This window comes from Arvicanthis niloticus, chromosome 26, assembly GCF_011762505.2.
Source record: "Arvicanthis niloticus isolate mArvNil1 chromosome 26, mArvNil1.pat.X, whole genome shotgun sequence".
In the NCBI taxonomy this organism is placed as follows: domain Eukaryota; kingdom Metazoa; phylum Chordata; class Mammalia; order Rodentia; family Muridae; genus Arvicanthis; species Arvicanthis niloticus.
Genome location: NC_133434.1, coordinates 36,480,657 through 36,503,318, shown reverse-complemented (window position 1 = coordinate 36,503,318; position 22,662 = coordinate 36,480,657). Strand labels below are relative to the sequence as shown.

The 22,662-nt window shown below is 50.3% G+C and overlaps 1 protein-coding gene across 1 annotated transcript in view; it reads left to right on the top strand.

Moving 5' to 3' along the window:
* Nucleotides 1-8,191: 8,191 nt before the first annotated feature.
* Smad6 (SMAD family member 6) overlaps nt 8,192-22,662 on the top strand; it is a 63,852-nt gene continuing 49,381 nt past the window's right edge. The window contains exons 1-3 of the mRNA XM_076925745.1: nt 8,192-10,075; nt 17,879-17,932; nt 22,180-22,257. Of these exons, the coding sequence (XP_076781860.1) occupies nt 9,247-10,075; nt 17,879-17,932; nt 22,180-22,257 (961 nt within the window). The 5' untranslated portion in view covers nt 8,192-9,246. The remainder of the gene's footprint in view (nt 10,076-17,878; nt 17,933-22,179; nt 22,258-22,662) is intronic.

Sequence of the window (22,662 nt, the reverse complement as noted above, 5' to 3'; positions counted from 1 at the left end):
TGTTTCAGAGATTAGAATTCTTTAATAAACAATTCTTTTGTTGATTTTCTTCATATCTGCAACCACTGTTAATAATTTAGACAGCAAATTTGTCATTCCTGAGTATTTGGTTTAACTGTTTCTAAGGACACAGCTTGGGAGAGGGAACATTCAGAGGGGACCGACATCTGGGACTGTCTGCTGGGGTGCAGGACACAGAGCAGAATGTGGCTTTTTACTGAATAGAACTATCTAGATTTTGTGCCAAGAGCAAATATTAGTGATTTTCTATTAGATGGCTTTGGGGAAAGGCACCTGCTGCCAAGCTTGATATCATAAACTTGATCCCTTAGATCCACATTGGAGAGAGAATCAACTCCTGCAAGTTTTATTCTGACCTCCATACTTGCTTCATGGCACACATGCCCCTCCAAAATCAATTAGTTAATTCGATCTAACAAAATAAAAATAACAAAGTTGAGACTGGGTGGAGGATACTACCTGTAATCCTAGCACTTGGGAGGCTGAGGCAGGAGGATGGTAAGTTTGACACTAACCTGTGCTACATAGTGAGACTGTTATCTCAATACACAAAAACAACACAGCATAACCAAACCAAATGACAAGCATTTGAACAGGACACCAAACGGTTCCGTGTTGAAGAGTGAATCCAGCCATCCTTACCACGTCTATCCCAGGACAGGGCCTCACATGGTAGCCTAGGACAGCCTGGGAGTCACGCTAATCCTCCTGTCACAAGACAAGCAGGTACCATCAATGCCTGGCGTTAATTGTACATATTTCTAGTTTGTGCATCTGTAAACATATTTTTTTAACTGAGGTAAGCTGTAGTCTTAGCACCCCAGGAAGCAGGGGTATCAAAAGTTCAAGCCATCCTTAGCTACAAGTGAGTTAATGGCCAGCCTGGATTATATTAAACCCTGTTTTTAAAATGAAACAAAAAAAGTAACATGTGGTGAGCTGGTTCTGCTGCTCAAAGGCTTCAATCCCTGGTATAGCAGGGATGGGCCTGTGGTATAATGTCCATTGTGGTCAAACTCTTAGACTTCTTGTTTTCTTTTTTCTTTTACATCTTTTTTATTTTCCCCACGAGACGTGGGAGGAGACTCACGGGAGCCAGTGGGATTTGAACCCGCGGGTCAGAGAGAGAGAGCGCAGAGGGCCCCGTGCCTGTAGGTGGATGCCTTGCGGGCTGCGCCTTCTTGTTTTACATCTTTAACAATTTATTGCTAGGTGGTGGTGGCACACACCTTTGATTCCAGCTTTTGGGAGACAGAGGCAGGCAAATCTCTGAGCTCAAGGCCAGCCTGGTCTACAGATTGAGTTCTAGGACAACCAGAGTTACACAGACAGAGAAACCCTGTCTTGAAAACCCAAAAAGCACAGAGCCTGTCTTTTCTTATAAAATAATAGTTATGGATGAGACTTGCACTCGTCAGAAGTAGCACACAACCCCTCCTTTGCAAGTGCGTTTGCACGGGGTGTGCGTAGGCTGAGAGTGAGGACTGATAAGCGTAAGCCTTGCAGACAGGAGGGCAAGCTGGCTGACTGTTAGAAATTCCAATCCCCCTCCCTTCTCCCAACATTACTGGAGTGTCTCCAGGGTGCTAGGTTAGGGGTGTGGCAAGTTATCTCAAGTTCTAAGGAAGAGGGGTCAATGCTAGGGTCCTGAAAGGAAGAGAGGCTTGGGGTTCAGACAGAAAAGCATATGGCACGCACAGCAAAGCTGGGGTAGCGGTGAGCACTCGGGAAGCTCTTTGAGGTCAGGAGTCACAGAGGGAAGAGGAAAGAAGCAGGTGGGGCATCTAAGATTTTCCTTCTACTGCCTGGTATCTCTGGATTAAGTGGGCTTTGTTTCTGTTTTTGTTTTTTAAAGATTTATTTATTTTATGTAAGTACACTGTTGCTGTCTTCAGACACACCAGAAGAGGGCCTCAGATCCCATTACAGATGGTTGTGAGCCACCATGTGGTTGCTGGGAATTGAACTGAGAACCTCTGGAAGAGCCGTCAGTGCTCTTAACTGCTGAGCCATCTCTCCAGGCCTGAATTAGCTTTAATGTCAATGTGGAATATGTTGTGTGTGTGTGTGTGTGTGTGTGTGTGTGTGTGTATATATGTACATATATGCATATATACACATGTACACATGTACACATTTACACATGCTCACATATACATATATATATATGTATATATATATAAAATAGGTGAGGGAGAGAGTTGAGGGAGGAGGGTAGGGAGTGGAACAATTGAACATCATTATGAAATGTATGAAAATATCAAGCAATTACAAGTTTAAATATATTATCTATTTCATATATTTATATAATATATGTATATATTAAAGAAAAATATATCATGTAAAAATACATTTCCTGGTGCTGGGGATCCAGCTCAGGCGAGAAGTCCTGGGTTCGATCCTGAGCACCTTATTGATCCGCCATAGTGTATTCCTGTAATCCAAATACTTGGAAGGTGGAGGCAGGAGGCTCAGGAACTCAAGTTAATTCTTGGTCATGCAACAAGTTCAAGGCCAGCTTGGGTTCCACGAGACGCTGTTTTAAAGGAAGAAAAAATATTTCCTCAATAACTATGAGTCAAGTCACCTATTCAGGAAAAACCCCTAAGTCCACCAGGCCCCAGCCTGGTCTCACTGCAGAACCCCTAGATAAGCCTTGGGATCCCACTAGGCAGTAGGCACCCCAGGCTCCACACGTTCCCTGGGGACTCAGAGCAGACAGTAGTACAGACACCTCTCCTGGGAGCACCCTAGGGTGACACCTCCAACTTGCTCAGTCACATGATCTCAGCCACATTCCTCTGGGACCTGGGAGCAGGTCCTTGGGGTTCTGGTGCCCTGTCTATCTTCCCTTTCTCCAGTGCCTCCACCCTGCTCCAAGCCTCCTCGGACTCTCCTAGATGGGCTCTGCTCCTGCCTGGTCAGCAGGCTATTCTCTATATACAGTTAGGTGGAACCTAATAAAACAGAGAGCCATCCTGGGCTAAGAGGCCTAGCATAGTGTTAGAATATTTGTTTTTAGCATGCACATAGCCCACAGGGTTTGATCCTGAAAATTAACCATATAACCTAGAAAGCAGGTTCTGCCTCTCCCTTGCTCAGAACCTTCAGTGGCTTCCAACTGACATAGAACGCACGTCAAAGACCCAACAATGGCCTGCACGAGCCTACACCTGCCCCCAGTATTTCTCTGGCTTCTTTACCTCTGTGTACCTTGGAACGTTCTAAGCAAGTGCATCCCAGGCAGGACTCTGCCCCAGGACTCCTGTGCTTGCTGCTATCCCTTCCCGCAGCTTTTTGCAAGCAGACTGTGATAAGAGCAAAACAAAACAAAAAACCTTGTCCCACTTACCACAGTGACTTCAATGTCACCACCAAGACCTCAACCCAATTGTGTCACTGAATAAAATGTCACTCCCTCACTCCAATGTCACCTTCCCAGGGAAGCTTTACCTGATATCGGCCCCCAACACCCCTCTTTCCTCTTTTTTGTTTTTCTTTGACCTTGGAGTCTTGTTTTCAGTGGGCTGTGCACCCTGCTTCTTTGGTTGTGGCCTGTCTCTTTCCTACCAGATTCCATGAACTCTGGAATTACTGGACTTGACTTATTGCAGGTTCCCCAGCTCTGGGAGAGGGGGTGGGTACTCAGCAGATGTTTAGTAAATACCAACAAACACAGAGCTCCATTAGAGTATATGGGCGATCCCCCAGCCCCCCAAGGGGGAGTCTGTCGCATGTATCAGAATTCCAGAAGGCCTGTCTATCACTTTCAAGTGTGTCCCAACTTTTCCATTTTGGGTTTATGTTGGCCAAGCAGGTTTGCCATCCAAAGGAGTAGACGATATCCCTTAGCCAGCTGGCCCTAGAGTTGGTCTCTAACATTTGAGTGTATAATTCTTCTCATAAAGTTAATAGGCAGGACCCAGGCATTTGAATCAGTCTCCTGTGCAATGGGTTATGGTGAATCTTCTTGTCAATTCATTTAGTCATGGCAACCTTTCTATGTAACTTCTCTGTTTGTCAATCTTGCTTCCTAGATCCCCAAACCTCCCCATCACTCAGAAGTAAGCTGTAGCCTCAGTGACTTCTGCTGTTTCATGCCTTGTTCCTTATTAGTTAATGTGGAAACTTTCCAAGGGCAAAAGACCAACTTTTTTCTTTCTGTAGAACCAGGTGCTCTCTAAGGAGATGCACACTCACTCACCTGGTCTCAACTCTGCCACCTACTGGCCGTATGAGCAGAAACAAAATAGCCTAACCTCTGTATCCCGAACTTTAAGGAAGAGTTTAGGAACAAGACCTTCCTTGTGTTTCTCGGAGGATTGGAGAAGATGGTGCCTAGGGGAGTTTGTCTGGGGAGGATGGGAGCTCAATGAAGTGGGAATATTAACTCTGCCATCCCACAGATTGTTCTGGTACCAGGAGAAGCGAGGCAAGTAGTGTCTCAGACAGGAGAGTGTCCGGTGGTCTTATTCTGATTCACACTGATGTGGGTGACCTAGCCTGGCTACTTCCCCATCTCTGCCCTTATGGGCCTTTGTTTCAGGAGGAAGAACATGGAACTGTGCTGTCAGCAAGTGGGGCGATGGATACTGCAATGAAGGGGTCATGGAGTGCTATGAGGAGAGAGGGGAGGAAGGAGGGCACAGGTGTAAAGGTAAGAGGTCAGTCACTTCTTCCTGGGTGACTTCCTGCAGCCTCAGGACCTTGAGGATAGGGTCCAGCCTTCCTCCTTTCCCCTCTTTCCCCTCTATCCCAGGGAATCCCAGCCTGGCAGTTTAGTAGGGTGGAGTCAGAGCTGTCACTCTGCAGGTCTGTGCAGCTGGACACCACAGCACACACCCTCTAGTGGTTACAAGGTGTGCCGAGCACTGAGTTGAATGGGCCTGAGGAGGAGCAGTCCTTCAGCTCCTTCTAAGGCTGCTTGTCGGTCAGCTTTGGTAGCTGCCCCGGCATGATCGCTGTTCCCATTTTACAGTGGATAACCTACACTTAACCAGTTGGAGACGTACCAGACTCTGGTTGTAGTTGCAGGGGACATCCTTTCTAGGCTATATTCTACCCCACCCTATCTCGCAGTAAGTGTGGGCCAGGGGTCTAACTTGTGCTTAAGTTAGCAGCCTTCTTATTTATTCCTTCATTTAATTAATTGTTTCGTGTGTGTTTGTGGTATATGTGCTATAGGGGTGTGTATGTATGTATATATATGTGTGTGTGTGTGTGTGTGTGTGTGTGGCCAGAGGTTGACACTGTCTGCTTGACTACTCTCCTCCTTTCTTTTTATTTATTTATTTGTTTGTTTGTTTGTGAGACAGGATCTCTCCCTGAACCTAGAACTCATATTCAGCCAGGCCGGCTGGTGGGAGAGCTCCAGTAATCTGCCTCGGTCTGGTCCCATCTCCTCAATTCTGGGATTTTTGGATCAGCACTGTTGTGCCTGGCTTTCCACCCTCCCCCCCACCCCCCCACCCCCCCACCCCCGGACCAATTCAGGTGATAAGCCATCTCTCCAGCCCTTAGCTTAAGGTAGCAGGCTTCTTTTTTTTTGTTTTTGTTTTTGTTTTGTTTTTCAAGACAGGGTTTCTCTGTATAGCTCTGGCTGTCCTGGAACTCACTCTGTAGACCAGGCTAGCTTTGAACTCAGAAATCTGCCTGCCTTGCCTCCCAGGTGCTGGGATTAAAGGCGTGCACCACTACTGCACAGTAGCAGGCTTCTTAAAGACTAAAACAAGCCTTTAAGAGCTCTCCTAACCTGGTATATCTCAGGGAGAGATGCTTGTGTTCAGAGTGAGGAGCAGGAGAGACAGAAGGTCTTAACTCATATCTCTCCAGGTGTAGAGATGTGTCTGTAAGTGTCCTTCTCCACCATAAGGGAGGCCGTGCAAATTGTCTACAGGCAGGGAGCCCCTCCTTCACGTCTTGGCATCTTTGACACTCATACTTCTTTCTAGCTGGGTTCAAGTCTCACCCCAGCTAGTAATGACAGACTTGTGCAGGCTATTGTGTCCAAGGCCTTAGCACTCTGGCTAATGGCAGTTACCATCCACCCTCATCTCTGGAGCTTTGTAGTGGGGAGTTGTGGCCTCCTACGGAATGTCCATCCAGCAGGACTAATAGAGGCAGTACCAGGCACTGAAGTTTGGAAACCACTCCCCTAACAGGTTGGTTGTGATAACATCGGGGTACATGCCTCTTCCTGCTGATGTCTGGTTTTGTTGTCTTAGTGCTCCCAATAGGTTTCAATGGCAAATTAAATGAGTAAGTTTCTGTGCCTCAGTTTCCTCATCTGTACACAGAGAAAATAGAACTGATTAGCTGTTTAGGCTTGAAACTTCTCCTACCATGGCAAAGAGCTCAAAGCATCTGTTCTTAAGAGTAACCCAGAGGCGAGGCAACAAATATCTTCATAAAAGAAAATACCATTGCTTCTTTGTATTTATTATTTTATTTTGGGGGACTTTTGGAGACAGGGTCTTATGCAGGCCCAGGCTGGCTTCCAGGCCATTGTGTAGTCCAGGGTAGCCTTGAACTCCTGATCTTCCTCCCTCTACCTCCCAAGAGCATAGCTAATGGGTGTATACAACCCTGTAGGGCTCTCGTTGTGTTTTAGAATCATCGACTTCTTCAGGTGTGAAACAGAAGCTAAAAGGCCAGTTTGTGTGGATACTACTTGGCCAATTTTAATGTGTATATTAGTAAACACTATTTCCTAGAAATCTTCCTTCTGTGAGGCAGGCATCATCACCAGCATTTTCAAAGGAGAAATCAAGGCCAGGACAGCTACTCATATTCACCTTGGCCAAAATAATGAATGGTGGGTGTGACAATTGTCCTTGCAGCACGGGAGTACCTGGCTCCAGGTAAGGCTCGAGAAAGTATTCTGTATCTTTTCTACACACACGGCCCTTCCCACAGCGCACATCCAGACCTGGGCCTGGATGTGTACGCCACCTTCACAGCAGCAGTCCAGAACACGGGTATCCTAAAGGGGATCACAAGTCTGCGCCCCATCCTCCCCACTCCGCCTCCCGCGGGGTGCGGCATCAAGCCCCAGGCCAATGAGAGTAGCGGAATTTCTTTCATTGAGCTCGGGGCCCCTCTCCTGCCCGGAAGGGGGCGTGGTGCTGCGCCGGGGGTGGGGCCGCGGCGCGCCAGGGGAGGGCGGGGCCGGCCCTGCGGCTGGGCCAATCGGCGCCACGCCCGGGAGGGGGAGGGGGAACCAGGCCTTTTTTCCCCTCCGCGCGGGACCAATCCCGACTTTACAAGCTTGAACTTTTGCCACCCTCGGACTAGCAAGCACGCCCGAGGAGGTACCCCGCCGCGCCGGCTCCAGGGCAGGAGCGGCCTTAACCCTTCCCATGCCGGGTCCCCAAGTCTGCCCCTAACTTGCCTCCGTTTTCCTAGTGAAACACAGCTGGGGGAAAACACTCCCCTCCATCACTCTCGAAAGGGCATAAGGTAAATCCACGAAGGGAGAAGGAAGCGCCCGGCCTTGAGAGGAGCCCAGGACGCCAGGCGGGAGAACCTAGGCGACCAAGAGGTGCCATCCAAGAGCACTCCTGCTTCCACCCCACTCTGTCCAAGTCCCCACCTCGGGCAATCCTGGAGCTCCCTTGATCCCTCGCCATCCTGTGTAGCCTAGGCGGAGCGACCCCTAGTTCTGGGCACGGGGTGCGTGGAGCCTTCATGGGTCAGGGAAGAAACCCGCTATCCCAATTTCTCCGCCGCCCCCCAATTCCCCAGAGACGCAGGGCAGGAAGGCGCGCACACACGCCCATTTTTATTAGCTCGCGCCGAGGCTGGGGAGGGGGGGAGGTTTGGACTGACTCTAAAGTGCAATGCACGTTTGCAAGTTTGGGCACTAGCCAGAGAGAAGCAAAAGGCCGCCTTGGAGCCCGGGTCGCGGTGGGTTCACCCACACAGAGCTAGGTAGCAGGGTGTGAGTGTTTGTTAGCGCGTGTGCAGGACCGATGGTATCCGTGTCCTAGGCGCGACGTGAGCTCCAGAGCGAGTCGCGGGCACTGTCAGCCTCCGGGCGGGGGTGCTGGGGCGGGCGAGGGGCGGGGGCCCGGGTTCGGCCCGCCCCGGGAACCAGCCCCCTCGGAGCCTGGGGCTCAGCAATGGGACGTGTTCTCCTTTAAGAGTTAAGAAACTTGAAACCTTGTTTGCGCAACAATCAGCGCCGCGGAGCCGCCAAAGTGTCTAGACTGGCATATGATGGGAGGCAGCCAATGACTCCGCGGCGCTCCTCCGGGGGCCCTCAGTGTGCGTTTGAGGAGAACAAAAAAGAGAGAGAGCGCCGAGCGGGGGGAGCGAGCGAGGGAGCTGAGCCCAGAGAAAGAGCCGCCGGGCGCTGCCTCGCCAAACCTCGCTGGGACCGCGGGGCCACCAGGAGGCACTTTGGTGGAGGGGGGAGGGGGCGACCTCGGCAGCCGCGGCGCCCGAAGCGACCCAGCGCAGCGTGGGGCGGGCTGCGACCTCTGCCTCGGTGGATTGCATTTTTAATTAAGGATTCCTAGCAGCTCTTTGGGATTTTTTTTTCCGGCTTCCACTCATGTGTTGACACCCGCGTTCAGGAGAGACTTGCCCCAAGTGCACCGAGCGCCCGGGACCTGAGACGGAATTGCTTTTCCTGCGTGCAGATCCAAGCATTTTGAGTTTTGTTTGGGACCTTTTACTTGCTTTGCTTTTATTTTTATTTTGTTGCAGGGATCTGGGAGTTATCCACAAGTCTTAGTTTCGTATCCTGCAGGGAAAGCCCATGTAGCATAAAGCTTGGCTTTTGAAGGCAGAGCTGTGCAGACACATTTGGGGGTACGACGCAAGCGCTTTGTGCTCGTGTAGCAGCCGAGCAACTTTTGAAGGCTCGCCGGCCCATGCAGGGTGTCTCTAGCATCGTCTCGTCGGTGGCTTCCCTAAGGCTCCAAAGCAACTGGAGTTGAGCAGTCCTGGCCCATCGCGATCCATGTAGCCCGCTGGTTTCTCGCGGACTGCGGCTCAGCAGCGCGCGTGTTCCCGGCCTGGCCCGGCCCGGCGCGAGTTCCCTCATGTTGCAGCCCTGCGGTGTCCCTTCGACGACAGGCTGTGCGCGGTCTGCACGGCGCCCCGCGGCAGAGCTTCATGTGGGGCTGCGGCCCGCGCAGCCCGCGCCTCGTTGAGGGAACGGACCCTCGGTAACCGGAGACCGCCTCCCCTCCCACCACCCCAGGCGCCAAAGGGTATCGTATGTTCAGGTCTAAACGCTCGGGGCTGGTGCGGCGACTTTGGCGAAGTCGTGTGGTCCCTGATCGGGAGGAAGGCGGCGGCGGCGGCGGCGGCGGCGGCGGTGGCGACGAGGATGGGAGCCTGGGCAGCCGAGCTGAGCCTGCTCCGCGGGCACGAGAGGGCGGAGGCTGCGGCCGCTCCGAAGTCCGCACGGTAGCCCCGCGGCGGCCCCGGGACGCGGTGGGACCGCGAGGCACCCCGATCGCGGGCAGGCGCCGGCGCACGGGGGGCCCCCCGAGGCCCGTTTCGGAGCTGGGGGCCGGAGCTGGGGGCTCCCCGCTGGATGTGGCCGAGCCTGGAGGCCCGGGCTGGCTGCCTGAGAGTGACTGCGAGACGGTGACCTGTTGTCTCTTCTCCGAGCGGGACGCTGCAGGCGCGCCCCGGGACTCTGGTGATCCCCACACCAGGCAGTCCCCGGAGCCGGAGGAGGGCGGCGGGCCTCGGAGTCGCGAAGCCCGCTCGCGGCTGCTGCTTCTGGAGCAGGAGCTCAAGACGGTCACGTACTCGCTGCTCAAGCGGCTCAAGGAGCGTTCGCTGGACACGCTGCTGGAGGCTGTGGAGTCCCGAGGCGGCGTGCCGGGTGGCTGCGTGCTGGTGCCGCGCGCCGATCTCCGCCTGGGCGGCCAGCCCGCGCCACCGCAGCTGCTGCTCGGCCGCCTCTTCCGTTGGCCAGACCTGCAGCACGCAGTGGAGCTGAAACCCCTATGCGGCTGCCACAGCTTTGCCGCCGCCGCCGACGGGCCTACGGTGTGTTGCAACCCCTATCACTTCAGCCGGCTTTGCGGGCCAGGTGAGCGCGCGCGGGGTCGCCTCGACCTCCGACTGTATCTTTCTGGTCCCTTTCTGCGGCCTCCTCTTTGTTGGACACTTTTAGGGATGCCCCTCCGGTACTGGGAGCTTGCAGGGGATTGAGGAAAGTTGAGGGGTGGATGTTTGCAATTTCAAATGGTAACTTTATTTTGTGGCTCCAGCGAATAGAGAAAGGGACACATTTGTGTTTCCGTACGCAGCCTCCGGGATTTTAAGTAGATTGCAGCTTTGTGAAACGGGATAGTAAGCCGTGGAAGAGCCAAAGGAGTCAGTGCCACCTCTCCTTTGGGGATTCACCTCAGTCGGTACCCAACTTCTAGCATTTGTAAGCATATCCTATACTCCGATCTGCTCTTCCCCACCCACGTAGGTATGGCTGTGAAGCTGTCTGTAGGGAAATCATGCCTAGCGCCAGAAGTGTTTGCAAACTGTTTGACTTGTCCCTTTCTGTGGTTTGAGCCCAGACTCTGCAGGGCAATCCCTCATTTCCAACATCCTTTGGGATGGAATGCCAGGTTCCTCCACCATCATGGCTCTTAATTCTGGCCTTTAGCTTACCTCTGAGGGACCTGAGGCATCTGGGAGTCAGAGGCTGCTAGCTCTTTTGTTACCCTGAGAACTGGCCCCTTTGTTCTCCTGGGATCTTCTGCACACACCCTACCTTTGCCTTGCTTAGCTAGGCAGGCTCAGGTGCAGGAGCAGAGGTGAGGACAGATGAAGAGCCCTGACAGGCCATCGCGCGCGCACCCCTCCCCCCACTTTACTATACCATGAGGACCACTCACTATAGGTGTAGGTGAATACATCCAAGGTGTTGGGGGTTTTGCATTTGCAGGGAAAAATGGGATAGGTAGTTACAGGTTATTGGCTTTGGTCAGCTCTCGGGTCTCCTCACTCAGTGCAGACCAGCAGTTTAGGAAGCTTCACTTCTCCCCTGTATAGATGAGGGCCTAGCGGCGGCGTGAAGAGAAAGGAAGTTTCCCTCCTATTAGTGTAGCTCCCGATGTGTTTCCCTCATGGCCTCTCCAGGCTCAGTGTAGAGGCTTTGAGTATTCCTTGGCCTGTGCCCACACTGGGCTGTCTGTGCCTGGAGGCTCACTGACAGCTTCCCCTGGGGGAGACTGCTATCTCTGTCTCTGGGGAGAAGGTGGTTGTATGGCCTCTCCTGTATTTTCGTTTCCTAGTGGAAGATAGACGGTGGGACCCACTACACTCTTCCAATTAGGCCCTAGTGGATTTTTTTTTCCTGTCCCCAAGTCACAGAACTAACAGGTTTGTTAAGCATTATTCTGTACTAAGGTACTCTGTTGTGTGTGTTGGGGAGGGAACAGAGTCGGATTCACGCTGTCAAGAAATCTTCCTCAGAGGTGGGCAGAAGTGAGGAGGTAAGGGGGGTGGGGCTAGGTCAGTGGTCTGAGTCTCCAGGATGGCTGTGGGCGTGCATGTAACTGGATCATCTCTGGGAGGCCTTGCCTTTAACCTGGAGCAGCCTCCGAAGAGGGGGGTGGACCTAAGGAGGGCTTGCTCAGGTGGGTGGACCGGAAAAGGAGGGGTGAAAAGCGGGAGGCCTTAGGACCCACTCAGTTCCTGTCTTTGCACTTCGCGTTGTCTTTGCTTAACCACTGAAAAGTTGCGAAAGGCCAGATGAACTATAGGCTTAGGTTTAGTGACTTTGAAAGAGTGTGTATGTGTAGGGGGGGTGGCTTTAAAAACATGTTCAACCGAACTAAGTATTGGAACTTAATTCCCTACCTCCCCCTTGAAGCTCTTCCCCGTTGGGAGGAGGGCGCCATACAGCATGTGTCTGTTCTCCGGTACTGCAAGCTACAAACCTAGTACTCTAGTCAGCCAACTGGGGGCATCTCTGAAGACTGGTTGTGGGAAAGAAGCAAGGGTGGACCCTCTTGTCTTCCCTGGGACTGAGGACCGGGGAAGCCCTTTGCTGCCCACCCCGCCCCCGGGGCTGGCCGCCAGCCTGGCTCCTAGAAATGGGCGGGTACATAGCTGGGGTTCAGCCGAGCGCGTCCTGATAAGGAGACCGCTCCTCCCAACTTTCCAGCTCTGGGAAGAAGGCTGAGGCATGGGGCAGGCAGACAGACAGACAGACAGACAGACAGACTGACTGACTGGGCATACCACTAGAGTAAAGTGCACGGGAACACCCAGCACCAGTCATTCGTACCTGGCCTCCGCCCTCAAGGAGTCCCAGTGTCAAGACCTGTGGGAAGTGTGGTCGGTCCCCTTCTGAGCACGGCAAGTTGATGGCCCTGGCCTCCTCCCATCTGTAAAGTTCTGAGTTGGCCTGAACTGAAGAGAAGAGGTGGTGATGGGCAGATTACGGGTTCCTTGGGCTTTTTTGTCTCAGAAACTGGTTTTATGCACAGAGGCCTCACCCAGAGGACCAGTCTCAGTGCATGTTTTAGTCTGGGGGCCCCTGAAAGATAGATACCTTTCCCTGGGTCTTTCTGTTTAGGACTAAAGGCAGCGCTGAGTTTGGTGGCTGCCTATGTGGACGGAAATGTGGAGAAATACTTTAATCACAGCTCTGACCTGTTTATAGAGTTCCTTTCTCCTGCAAGTATCCATTAACTCTGGAATGAATCTCCTGGTCTTTGCTTCCCTATTTTTTTTTCTGTAATTATATTCAGTAAATTACTATTATCCAAATTGTGCTCGGGAAAGAGAGCGCGAGAACTTCTAAAGGGCTGGAGGAGGCTGCCTAGGAAAACACAGGGTTCCCAGGCCAGGCCTGGAGGAATTAGAATGGGCTAGAAAGTTTTTCCTTTTATTTGGCCGGGCATTATCCCTTTGAAATGAGATCAATTTCAAGTTGGGCTTCCCGGCCCCACCCCCTCGCGGCCCCTCGGCCTGCCTGTCTGCTCCCCGCTCCTCTCTTGGAGGTGAGGAAGCCGTGATAATGCCCAGTTTGCCTCTTGCTGGCGCCAGCCGGCTGCGCTGTTTATCTGGCTGCTGGGGGAATCTGGGCAGTTAGGCTCCTTCAGCCTTAAAGCGCCAGGAGCTCCTTTTCTGTCCTCCGATCTCGGAGCTTGGAATCAGAGCCCTAGGTTCAGAAGGAAGAAGAAACAGACGCCCAGGAGCCCCCCCACCCCCCACGCCCGCCCGCCCGCCCGCCCGGGTATCACTCTCTGGAGAAAGAAAAGTCGGAGGGCCAGGCAAGCAAGCATGTGGATCTTGTTCTACAGCAAAGGGCTGCCTTGAAAAGCTGGGTGGGAAGTGTCAAATGGAAAGTCGCGCCAGGCGCAGAGAGAGGCTGTGAACTTTTTTCTGGCCTCAAATGAAGGTCTAGATCCCAGAAGGCTAAGTAGTCCCTGAAGGCTGACCAGAGAGGGTGGCTGGGCTGGGCAGGCCTGGACTGAGTCCTGGTGCTCTTGGCTCCTGGCTGACTACTTAGCTTCTGGAGGAAGTTAAGGGAGGTTCTTCTAGTCTTGCCTGGGGCTGGAGGTCTGAGGGGCTTGGAGTTTTTTATTTTTTTATTTTTATTTTTTGACCATATCTAGTTCTCTCAGAGGAATCTGCAGAGACTGGAAGTGTTTGAGTTTAGAACATGTAAATAATTTCCAAATCAATATCAATATCAAATCATTATCACTCTTAACAATAAGTAGGACATCTAGACAGTAGACAGGAGCTAGGGGTCAACTAGAAGATTCTCCTCTGATCCCGTCTCAACTAGTGGAGGGCTCACCTCCTATAGCTCCATTCTCCCAAATCCTGGAGGCTGTGTGGGAGGGAGTGGGAGCGACAGGTAAGAATTACTGGTATTGTTCCCGGCACACCATTCATAACAGCAAGATGTGGAACCAACCCAAATGTCCATTAGCTGATGAGTGGATAAACAAAGCGTGCTGTAGCCGCACGATGGGATATCATCCAGCCGTAAAAAAGGGCGAAGTGCACACACATGCCATGGCGTGGATGAACCTGGAGAACGTTGTGCTGAGTGAAAGAAACAGACACAAAGGGCCTGTGTGATTTCCACGAACGTGAGATGTTCAAGAGTAGGCAATCCATAGAGACAAAAAGTAGATTAGTGGTTGCCTGGGGTTTGGGTTGGAGATGGGAAGTGACTATTAATGGGGATAGAGTTTCTTCTTGTGGTGATGAAACTCTCCTATAATTACATCATGGTGATGGTCACACAACTCTTCGAATGCACCCCAAACCACTAAGTTGTATATTTTAAGAGGGTGGATCTTGTGACCTGTGGGTTTATACCCCCTATATTGCCTCTTTCTTTTCTTCTCTTTTCTTTTCTTAGAGACAGCATTTCTCTGTGTAGCCCTGGCTGTCCTGAACACACTCTGTAGGTCAGTGTAGATCAAGCTGGACTTGAACTCATGGAGGAGAACTACCCACCCTGTTAGGGATGGCGAGGGATATCCTCTGGTGTGCGTTATCACCATCCAGCTCTTTCTCTCTTTCTCTCTTTCTCTCTTTCTCTCTTTCTCTCTCTCTCTCTCTCTCTCTCTCTCTCTCTCTCTTTCTTTCTTTCTTTCTAAATAAAAAGATTACCTAGTGTTGGTCTCCAATAGCAACAGGATAATTTATGCAGCTGTCTTCAAGTACAACCTTGGGTGGGTCCTTCCTGGTGGGATGTCAGGTGCCCCATCAATAAAAAGGAATTAAGATTCTTTGTTTTGGTGGGGCAGGCCTGTAACCTCAGTGTTTAGGAGGCAGAGGCACAATACCTGAGGCTAGCCTGAGGTATTGCATTAAGACTCAGTGAACTAGTGAAGCCCAGGCCCCTTTGAATCAGATGAGCTAGAGTTGTGTTTTGTGGGCTGCTGACTAGAAACCTTGCTTTTTCTAGAAGGTTCTGTGGTTAGATGAAGTCCCTCCTGGAAGCTTAGCTGTCTTTCGCTGGCTGCAGGTCTGTAATTCTGGTTTATCGGTTTTTCTTTCTGTCTCATGATGTTAGGAACCCTGTCTCAGTTGTTGGGATTGTAGCAGTGGCTACTTTCTTGGGGGAAACAAGGTGAGGACTTTCTTTCCTCTGCCTTTTTTTCCCTTTCAGGTAAAGTCCTTGTAAGAAGTACTAGGGCTGGCCAGGGATATGCCTGTCATGTGTTCAGGAGGTGGAAACAGGAGGGTCAATAGTTCAAGGTCATTCCTGGTTCTATATTGAATTCAGAGGCAACCTGGGCTGTAAGAGCTACTGTTTCAAAACACACACACACACACACACACACACACACACACACTCACACTCACACACACTCAAGAGAGTTGGGGAGAGATATCGATAGATGGGGGAAGACTGGGATGGTGTCAGTTGCTTGCCACACTCCTGCTACTACCTCTGTTGCTGGAGACAGGTGTGGGGGCAGATGTCTAGCCATGCCTTGGGTTTCAGGGGTTGTAAAAAAGGGTGTGCACACCAGGCCAACTCCAGTTCTGGCCCCACAGCCAGTTTCCCTGGGAGTCACTTCCATTCACCAGGCCTCTGTGGTGGGGACCCAGGCTCAGTCTTCTCTCCCTGAGAGCTCCATGCCTTTCCATGCTGGGCAGCTGGACCTCTCTCAGGTCTGGCCTCTGGGCTCAGGATGAATGAATGCAAGTGAAGTAGCTCTTACTGAAAGTGCATGTTCTTCCTCTGTGCATCCTGTTTGAGGTCACTGATTGGTCCCCTTTGGCTCTCAGATCCTTTCTCCCACTCTTGTCCTGGCCTAGAAACCCTGAGAGAGCACTGGGTGGAGAGGGGCCCTTGGTCCTTGGTCTCTTGGAACAGTGAAGCTGAAGTTAGACCTGGGTGCAAATCCCAGCTCTGCCTTGATTGTCCTGGGTGTCAGGAGTCAGGGCATTTCCCCATAAGCAAAATAGGAACATGGATACTATCTAATACATATAATCGTGTACTTGCGGTCTGTAGGAATCAGAGAGAACAGTGGTTAAGAGCCCTGGCCGCTCTCCTACAGGACCTGAGTTCAATTCCCAGCTCTCACATGTGGCAGCTTACAGCTGTCTGTAACTACAGTTCCAGCGGATCCAACACTTTCGTAAGACGTACATGCAGGCAGAATACCAATCTCATGAAATAAGAGTAAATTATATTTTAAACATTCCGAAGCCAGGTAATCCCAGCATTTGGGAGGCAGAGGCAGAGTTTAGAGCCAGCCTGGTCTATAGAACAAGTTCTGGGCCAGCTGAGACTATGCAGAGAAACCCTGGCTCAAAAAAAAAAAAAAAAAAAAAAAAAAAAAGATAGTGAGAGACAATACATAAAGTAGAAGTGTCTGGCACTGAGTGAATGTTCTGGTCTCTTCAATGGCTTTGCCCGATTTGAACCCTTTTCTTTGACCATGTCAACAGAGAGTCCCTGCTTTAGACTCAGAGTCTTGACTTTGAGGAAGCCATTTCTGGATGCAGAGGACAGGGTTGGGGCAGGAGAGGGAAGCGTCTTTTGGGTGTATGGAGCACACATAACCAACGCTCCTGTAACTCTTGGTGCCTTCCTATAATTGCGAAAACACTCATTACTCCTGTGTCATTCCTGATAGCCACCTAATAATAGTTATTACTCCTTTATTACTATGCAGTCAGTGTGCTTTAGCTTGCGATCTGGTGGGGTTTGGTTTCATTTACAGAAAATGGAGGGTCATTTCATTCAGCTAGATTGTTACTTAGTATAGCAAATTGTTACTTCCCTGGTAAAGCAAGAGCCTAAGACATTCCTCAGAAGGCAAAGGATATGATTTGAAAGAGGAGAATTTTAGGCAAAAGACAGGCGGCCCAAAGGCGAACACCATAGACAACCAGGAATCAGAGTCTGAGCTGGAAGGCTGGGACCCACTCCTGCCTGTTCTTTACAAAATGAGACTAAGACTAGAGGCTGAAAGTAACTGGCCTAAAACGGCGGCTAACTGGGGAGTTCCAGGGTCTCAGTAGCTCTGCTGTCCTCCTCACAACAGAAATGGTGGTTCTAACGTGGGTTAAAATAATTTTTAAAAATTTTATTATTGTTGTCATGTATGTAGCGAGGGTGCATACATGGCATGAAACACATGTGAAGGTCAGAGGACAACTCCAGACCATCTGTTTTCCTCTTCCACCATGTGAGTTCTGGGGATCGAACTCAGGTTCTTAATCTTTGGCAGCAAGCTTCTCTACATGCTAAGCCACCTCACCAGCCCCTGGCTCCCCCAATGCTCACCCCCCCATCACATTTCCATGTGTGGACCTTCGGAACTCTGATTTAACTTGTCGGACTGTGCAAATGAAAATTGAGGAAGCCTTTATTCAGGTTGTATTTCACACAAGCAACATGATATTTCGGTCTAAGTATATTCAAGGTATGCTGTAGGGCTTGCGCTAACACTAAAGAGGCTGTATGCTGTGTTTAGCCCAAATGCAAACAGAGCTGAGCCTCCTGCATAGCGTCCGGCCACGTGCATGCGCAGACTTCTGCACCAGTGTTTTCTAGTTGTGATGATAATAAAGGTGCTGTTTACGGGGGTGTGACCAAGATCTGCGCTAAGCGTTTTACAGACGCTATCTTTTGCCCTTCTGGCAAAACCGAGAGGTCTGTGATTATCACCCCCGTTTTTTTTTTTAGTTGAGGAACCGACTTGGAGAGGGGAGGGAACTTGCTGGAGCTCACCAGGCACAGGTGTCACAAGTAGGGACTGAGCCCCAGGCTGTCTGTGTCCTTAGATTTGGGCAGCAGAGATGATGGGAGACGTGGGAGACTTCCTGGGGTTTGAGGAAACTGATAGTTAAAAGCACGTGGAACACCAGGTGTGACATGCTGTATCCTGTCTTCTAGAATCACCGCCGCCCCCCTATTCTCGACTGTCTCCCGACCAGTACAAGCCACTGGGTAAGTGTGCCTACCCCTGGATGGGTGGGCTGAATTGGGTGCCTTCAAACAGGGTGAAGTTTTACAAACACTCCCACGGCTGCTGCAGAAAGACTATTTACATCTTCAAATTCCAGGCTCCTCACTAACCTCTCTGTGACCCTTAAACATGGGCCTGTGGGAGAGAAATAGGTTCTGACTTAAGCTGTTCTTTTGAAGGTGGGTTGGAATTTCTGGGTCTCTTTCTTCCTTTTTTCCCCCAGACTTGGGTAACTGTCCACCAGTGTGTTAACTGAGAGTATGACAGGCACACAGGGCAGAGTCTTTGTTTAGCCATACCTGTCCTTGTCCCCCATCTGGACAGATAGACAGAGGCTAGCTGTCTCTGAGGGAGAGGGTATGTCATTCCAGACAAGTTCTGTGCTATGGCAAGCTGTCTTTTCTGTATAGCCTGGCATCTAAGTGTCAGCCTATGTTCTGGGGTTTACACATACATTTTAAAAAAGCAGACGAGGGACTGGAGAGATGGCACATGGTTGAGAGCCCTCGCTGCTCATCCAAGAGGATCTGGATTCAGTTCCCAGCACCTGCATCAGGTGGTTCCCAATTGCCTGCCGCTCCAGTGCTCTCTCTTTTGGCCTCCAAGGGTACTTGCATGCACTTGATGTACATGCAAACACTCAGGCGTGCACACACACACTTATATACAACTAGCTGACTAACTAACTAACTGGCTGTTTAAAAGCAGAGATTCCCTGGGCCCTGGTCTCTCCTCTGTGGATGTAGGGCAGTCATGTGGTCCATGGAGTTTCAGTAACAAGTGAGCTGGCCTTAAGAGCTCCAACACAGCAACCCTCTGACTAGTAGTTTCTGTGAGGCCCAGGCCTCCAAAGTCTATTGGCATGGCATGGGTGCTAGAACATTCCCAAGTGAGCACAAAGAATGAGTTTGCACTGTTTCTGGTAGAAGCTTTCACTCTCAAGTGTGTGAGCTCTGGCTGGAAGGTCACTTCTCTGGGTCGTGGACTCAGGTAGTCACCCCCAAGTTCCTTCCAACCCTTTATCTCCAGTGAAGTCAGAGATACAGACACCCTAGACTTGCTTGAGGAGTTTGATCCATGAAAAATAGAGCAAAGGCTGCCCCTCTTGGGTGTGGGAGGCAGTGACTAAGCAGGTTTGTCCCACCTGTAAGCCCTGTGACCGGGAGCTTTGTTCACTATCGTGGGGTCATGGTCGCAGGGTAGATGAGGAAGAGCCACCTGAGTGAGGAGAGGGAGACCCTAGCTGAGGAGCTGCAGGGCTGAGAGACTGACCCAGGGCAGCCACAGCTCAGGCCATGGCCACAGGCCAGCCTCGGCATCTCCTAAGTCCTGTAGAGGATGCCTTGCTCCATTAGAGAAAAAAAAACTCAAAAGGTTTATAACCAGTGGTAGGATCATTGCCAGGGGAATTGTCTGTCAGCCTGAGGAAAAGCAGAAAAGCCATAAAGAGTGACCATTTAAAAATGAAAAGGAAGCCATGTTTGGTGGCACACACCTTCCCAGCACCCAGGAGTTCAAGGCCAGCCTGATCTACAGAGCAAGTTCTAGGACAGCCAAGGTTACACAGAGAAACCCTGTCTGAAAACAAACAAACAAACAACAAAACAACAATGGAAAGATGCTATCAGGTGTTGCATTACTTCACAGTGGGACTCCTGAGTCCCAGAAAGCAAAGATGGCTCTAGCTGGGGCTCACAGAACTTCATGTTAGCATAAGAGCTAAGAATGGCTTATACTGGTCGAATCGAATCAAGCTGATGGAGATAGGATATTCTTACGTAGTCTAGTGGGCGTCCCTTCAAACTTTCCGTCCTCTTGCCTAGACTCCCCTTCCTGCTTGCTGGAATTACAGATGTGCACCACTGTGGCTGGCTTTGTTTTTATGTTTTAAATGATGTGGGAAAAATAATAGAGTTACAAGACTACTCCCTCATGGGCGGCTACAAAGTGTCGGTGGTGGGAATGCTCCGGAGCTGAGTGAGCAGGGTAGGGTTGTGAGTCTCACATCAGGCAACTCAGAACCATCCGTAACTGCAGATTCAGTAAATACATGGAGACGCACACTTACACATAATTAAAAATAATACAAGTAAAAAATATATTTTAAAGTAATAGGACCCAACCAACCCGTGACCTGGTGGTTCTCCTTCAGATGATGGGTGGAAGGCTCAGTACTAGCAATATTCGACATTTTAAAGAACAAGACCTTCCATGCCTTTTGTGTATTTCTACTACTGACTTTTTGAAAGGAAGCTAGAACTAGCACACTAGATTCCAGGAATAGCTCCCTCACCGAGCCTCACCAGAGGCTCCAGGCATTCTCGGGACATTAGGTATTAAATGCAAACTCAAGGTGGGGAAGAGAATTCAATCAGTAAAGTGTTAGGACATGAGTTCAAGCCCACATGCCTGTCCCACTACAGAGGAGACCAAGACAGAAGTTCTCCCTGGGACTGGCTGGCCAGCCAGCCTAACCTACTCAGTGGACATTAGGCAAGTGAGACCCTGCCTCAAAAAGTCAGAAAGCAAGGTGAGGACTGATACCCAGAGTTGACCTCTGGTGTGTACACACACACACACACACACACACACAAACACACACACACATGTGCACAGTGTGCACCTACATACACACAAACATGCAAACACACATACATACAAAAAGTGCAAAATTTTAAATGTTCCACTTGAGCATTGAAGGGTTTATTTTGAAGATTTTCTTATGTCTTTATCTTCAATACATCAGATAATTTTTGTGCCTTGAGATATAGTACAATATTTTTTAAATTATTATTTTCTTTTTCCTTGCATTGTTTCCCTTTTTACTATTTATACAATTATTATATATTCTATATATTATATAATAATTACACATACACCCACATACAAAATTAACTTACTTATTTGCTTCTCTGATGACATGAGACCAAGAACCAAAATCAAATTCAGCATCTGGCAAGTGGGAAATGGGAAAAAAAAAAACTGAATTGGTTCCTGTTTCATCTTTACCGCTTCTCAAGCCATGCAGGAAAAGGAAAAAATTTCTGCAAAATGAAATGGAATCCTGGCTAGCTAGAGCCTAAGCTGAGGGAACTGTTCCAGGAGTCCCAGCCCCTGGTGGCTGCTGGGCCATCTGGGGCTAGCCAAGCCAGATCTAGCTTCTGCTGGATGAGCTGAATAACTTATGGGCTTCCTTGTCCATGCATCTCAACTCCTGGACAGACCTGTCTGTTCCTTACTGGGCACAACCTCATACTGTTGGTAACAGAGGCCTAGACCTCAGAGGAAAAAAATTCCTAACTCTTCCCATTCCCCAGAGCACCAGTTTATGAACCCAGTGAGGTAGGGAAAAAAAAAAAAACGCTCCCTTCCATCTCAGCTCTCACCGCAGGCAGGGGACTGCCAGTGTTGCAAGCGCTTAATTAAGCCTGCTTTTTAAAAACAAGCATGAATGCAGAACCCAGCCCAAGCTCCACCGGCTCTTTGGATGTTGGGGAGTGGGAGAGTTGAGAGAGATAGCAAAAGTTAATCTGAGAGCAAACACTTGGGCCTTAGTGAGAGGCCTGTGGGAGCAGAAGTGGCTAGCGACTTCTTAAGCTTCCCAGCTTCAGGAGGAAGGAAGGAAGGAAGGAAGGAAGGGGAGAGAGAGAGGGAAGCAAGAACGAACAACTTCAAGAATTTTAATGGTTGTGATTAAGTTTAGCAGCTATGAATTGTTCAGGGACTTAATTTAACCTTACCCAAACAGGCTTCAGGTTCGTGCTTGCTCAGTCCCCTGAACACGGACTGTTTCTATGGTCAGGACATCTGAGACTCTTCCTTATTTCAGGGTCACAGTGGTGTGCATTTTCCCAGAAGGGTTCTGAGACTAGATAGTTGGCCTGGTCTGCCGTGATCCTGAGACTGGGTTCCAGAGTGACATTAGAGACTTGGGGGCTGGAGTTATAACTCAGTTGGTAGAGTGGTTGCCTGACATACATGAAGCCCTGGGTTTGGTTCCCTGCACTGCATACCCCAGCTTTGAAGGCTCAGGCCTGCAATCTCAGCATTTAGAAGGTGAGAGCAAGAGAGTCAGGAGTTCAAGGCCATCCTTGGCTAGGTATTGGCATCAAGGTCAGCCTGAGCTACAGGAACAAATAACTAATAAATCCGTGGTCCCCTGGGCCATTGCCCTTTGTGTGTGCATGCCTTTTGGCCAACTGAGCTCTCTTTTTTCCTCCTCAAACAGATCTGTCCGATTCTACATTGTCTTACACTGAAACCGAGGCCACCAACTCCCTCATCACTGCTCCGGGTGAATTCTCAGGTTGGCATATTTCTCCTTACTCCTCGATATGGGCGGTACCGGTGGGGAGAGGTGCGGGTACGTTGGTGGAACGGATTTTGATTTCTTGTGATTTTTGTGCACTTACTTGCCTACTCTGTAAATGGGAAGATGGCGTGTGTGTGTGTGTGTGTGTGTGTGTGTGTGTGTCTTTTGCTGGTGTTCTTGGAGGTAAGAAATGGGTGTGGCATTACATGTGTGTCAGCCCAGTACTCAGGAGGCTGAAGCCAGAGAGGAGTTTAATGCCGTCTTGGGCTCCAAAGCTGTGTGGATGGGGACCTGAAGATAGTAACTCGCCAGGTTTTAACCAAGTTCTCCACCATGTCTCTGCCATTTCCATGGCTTAGAAAGAGGTCTCTCCATCACTGTAGCCTGGGACACTTCTCC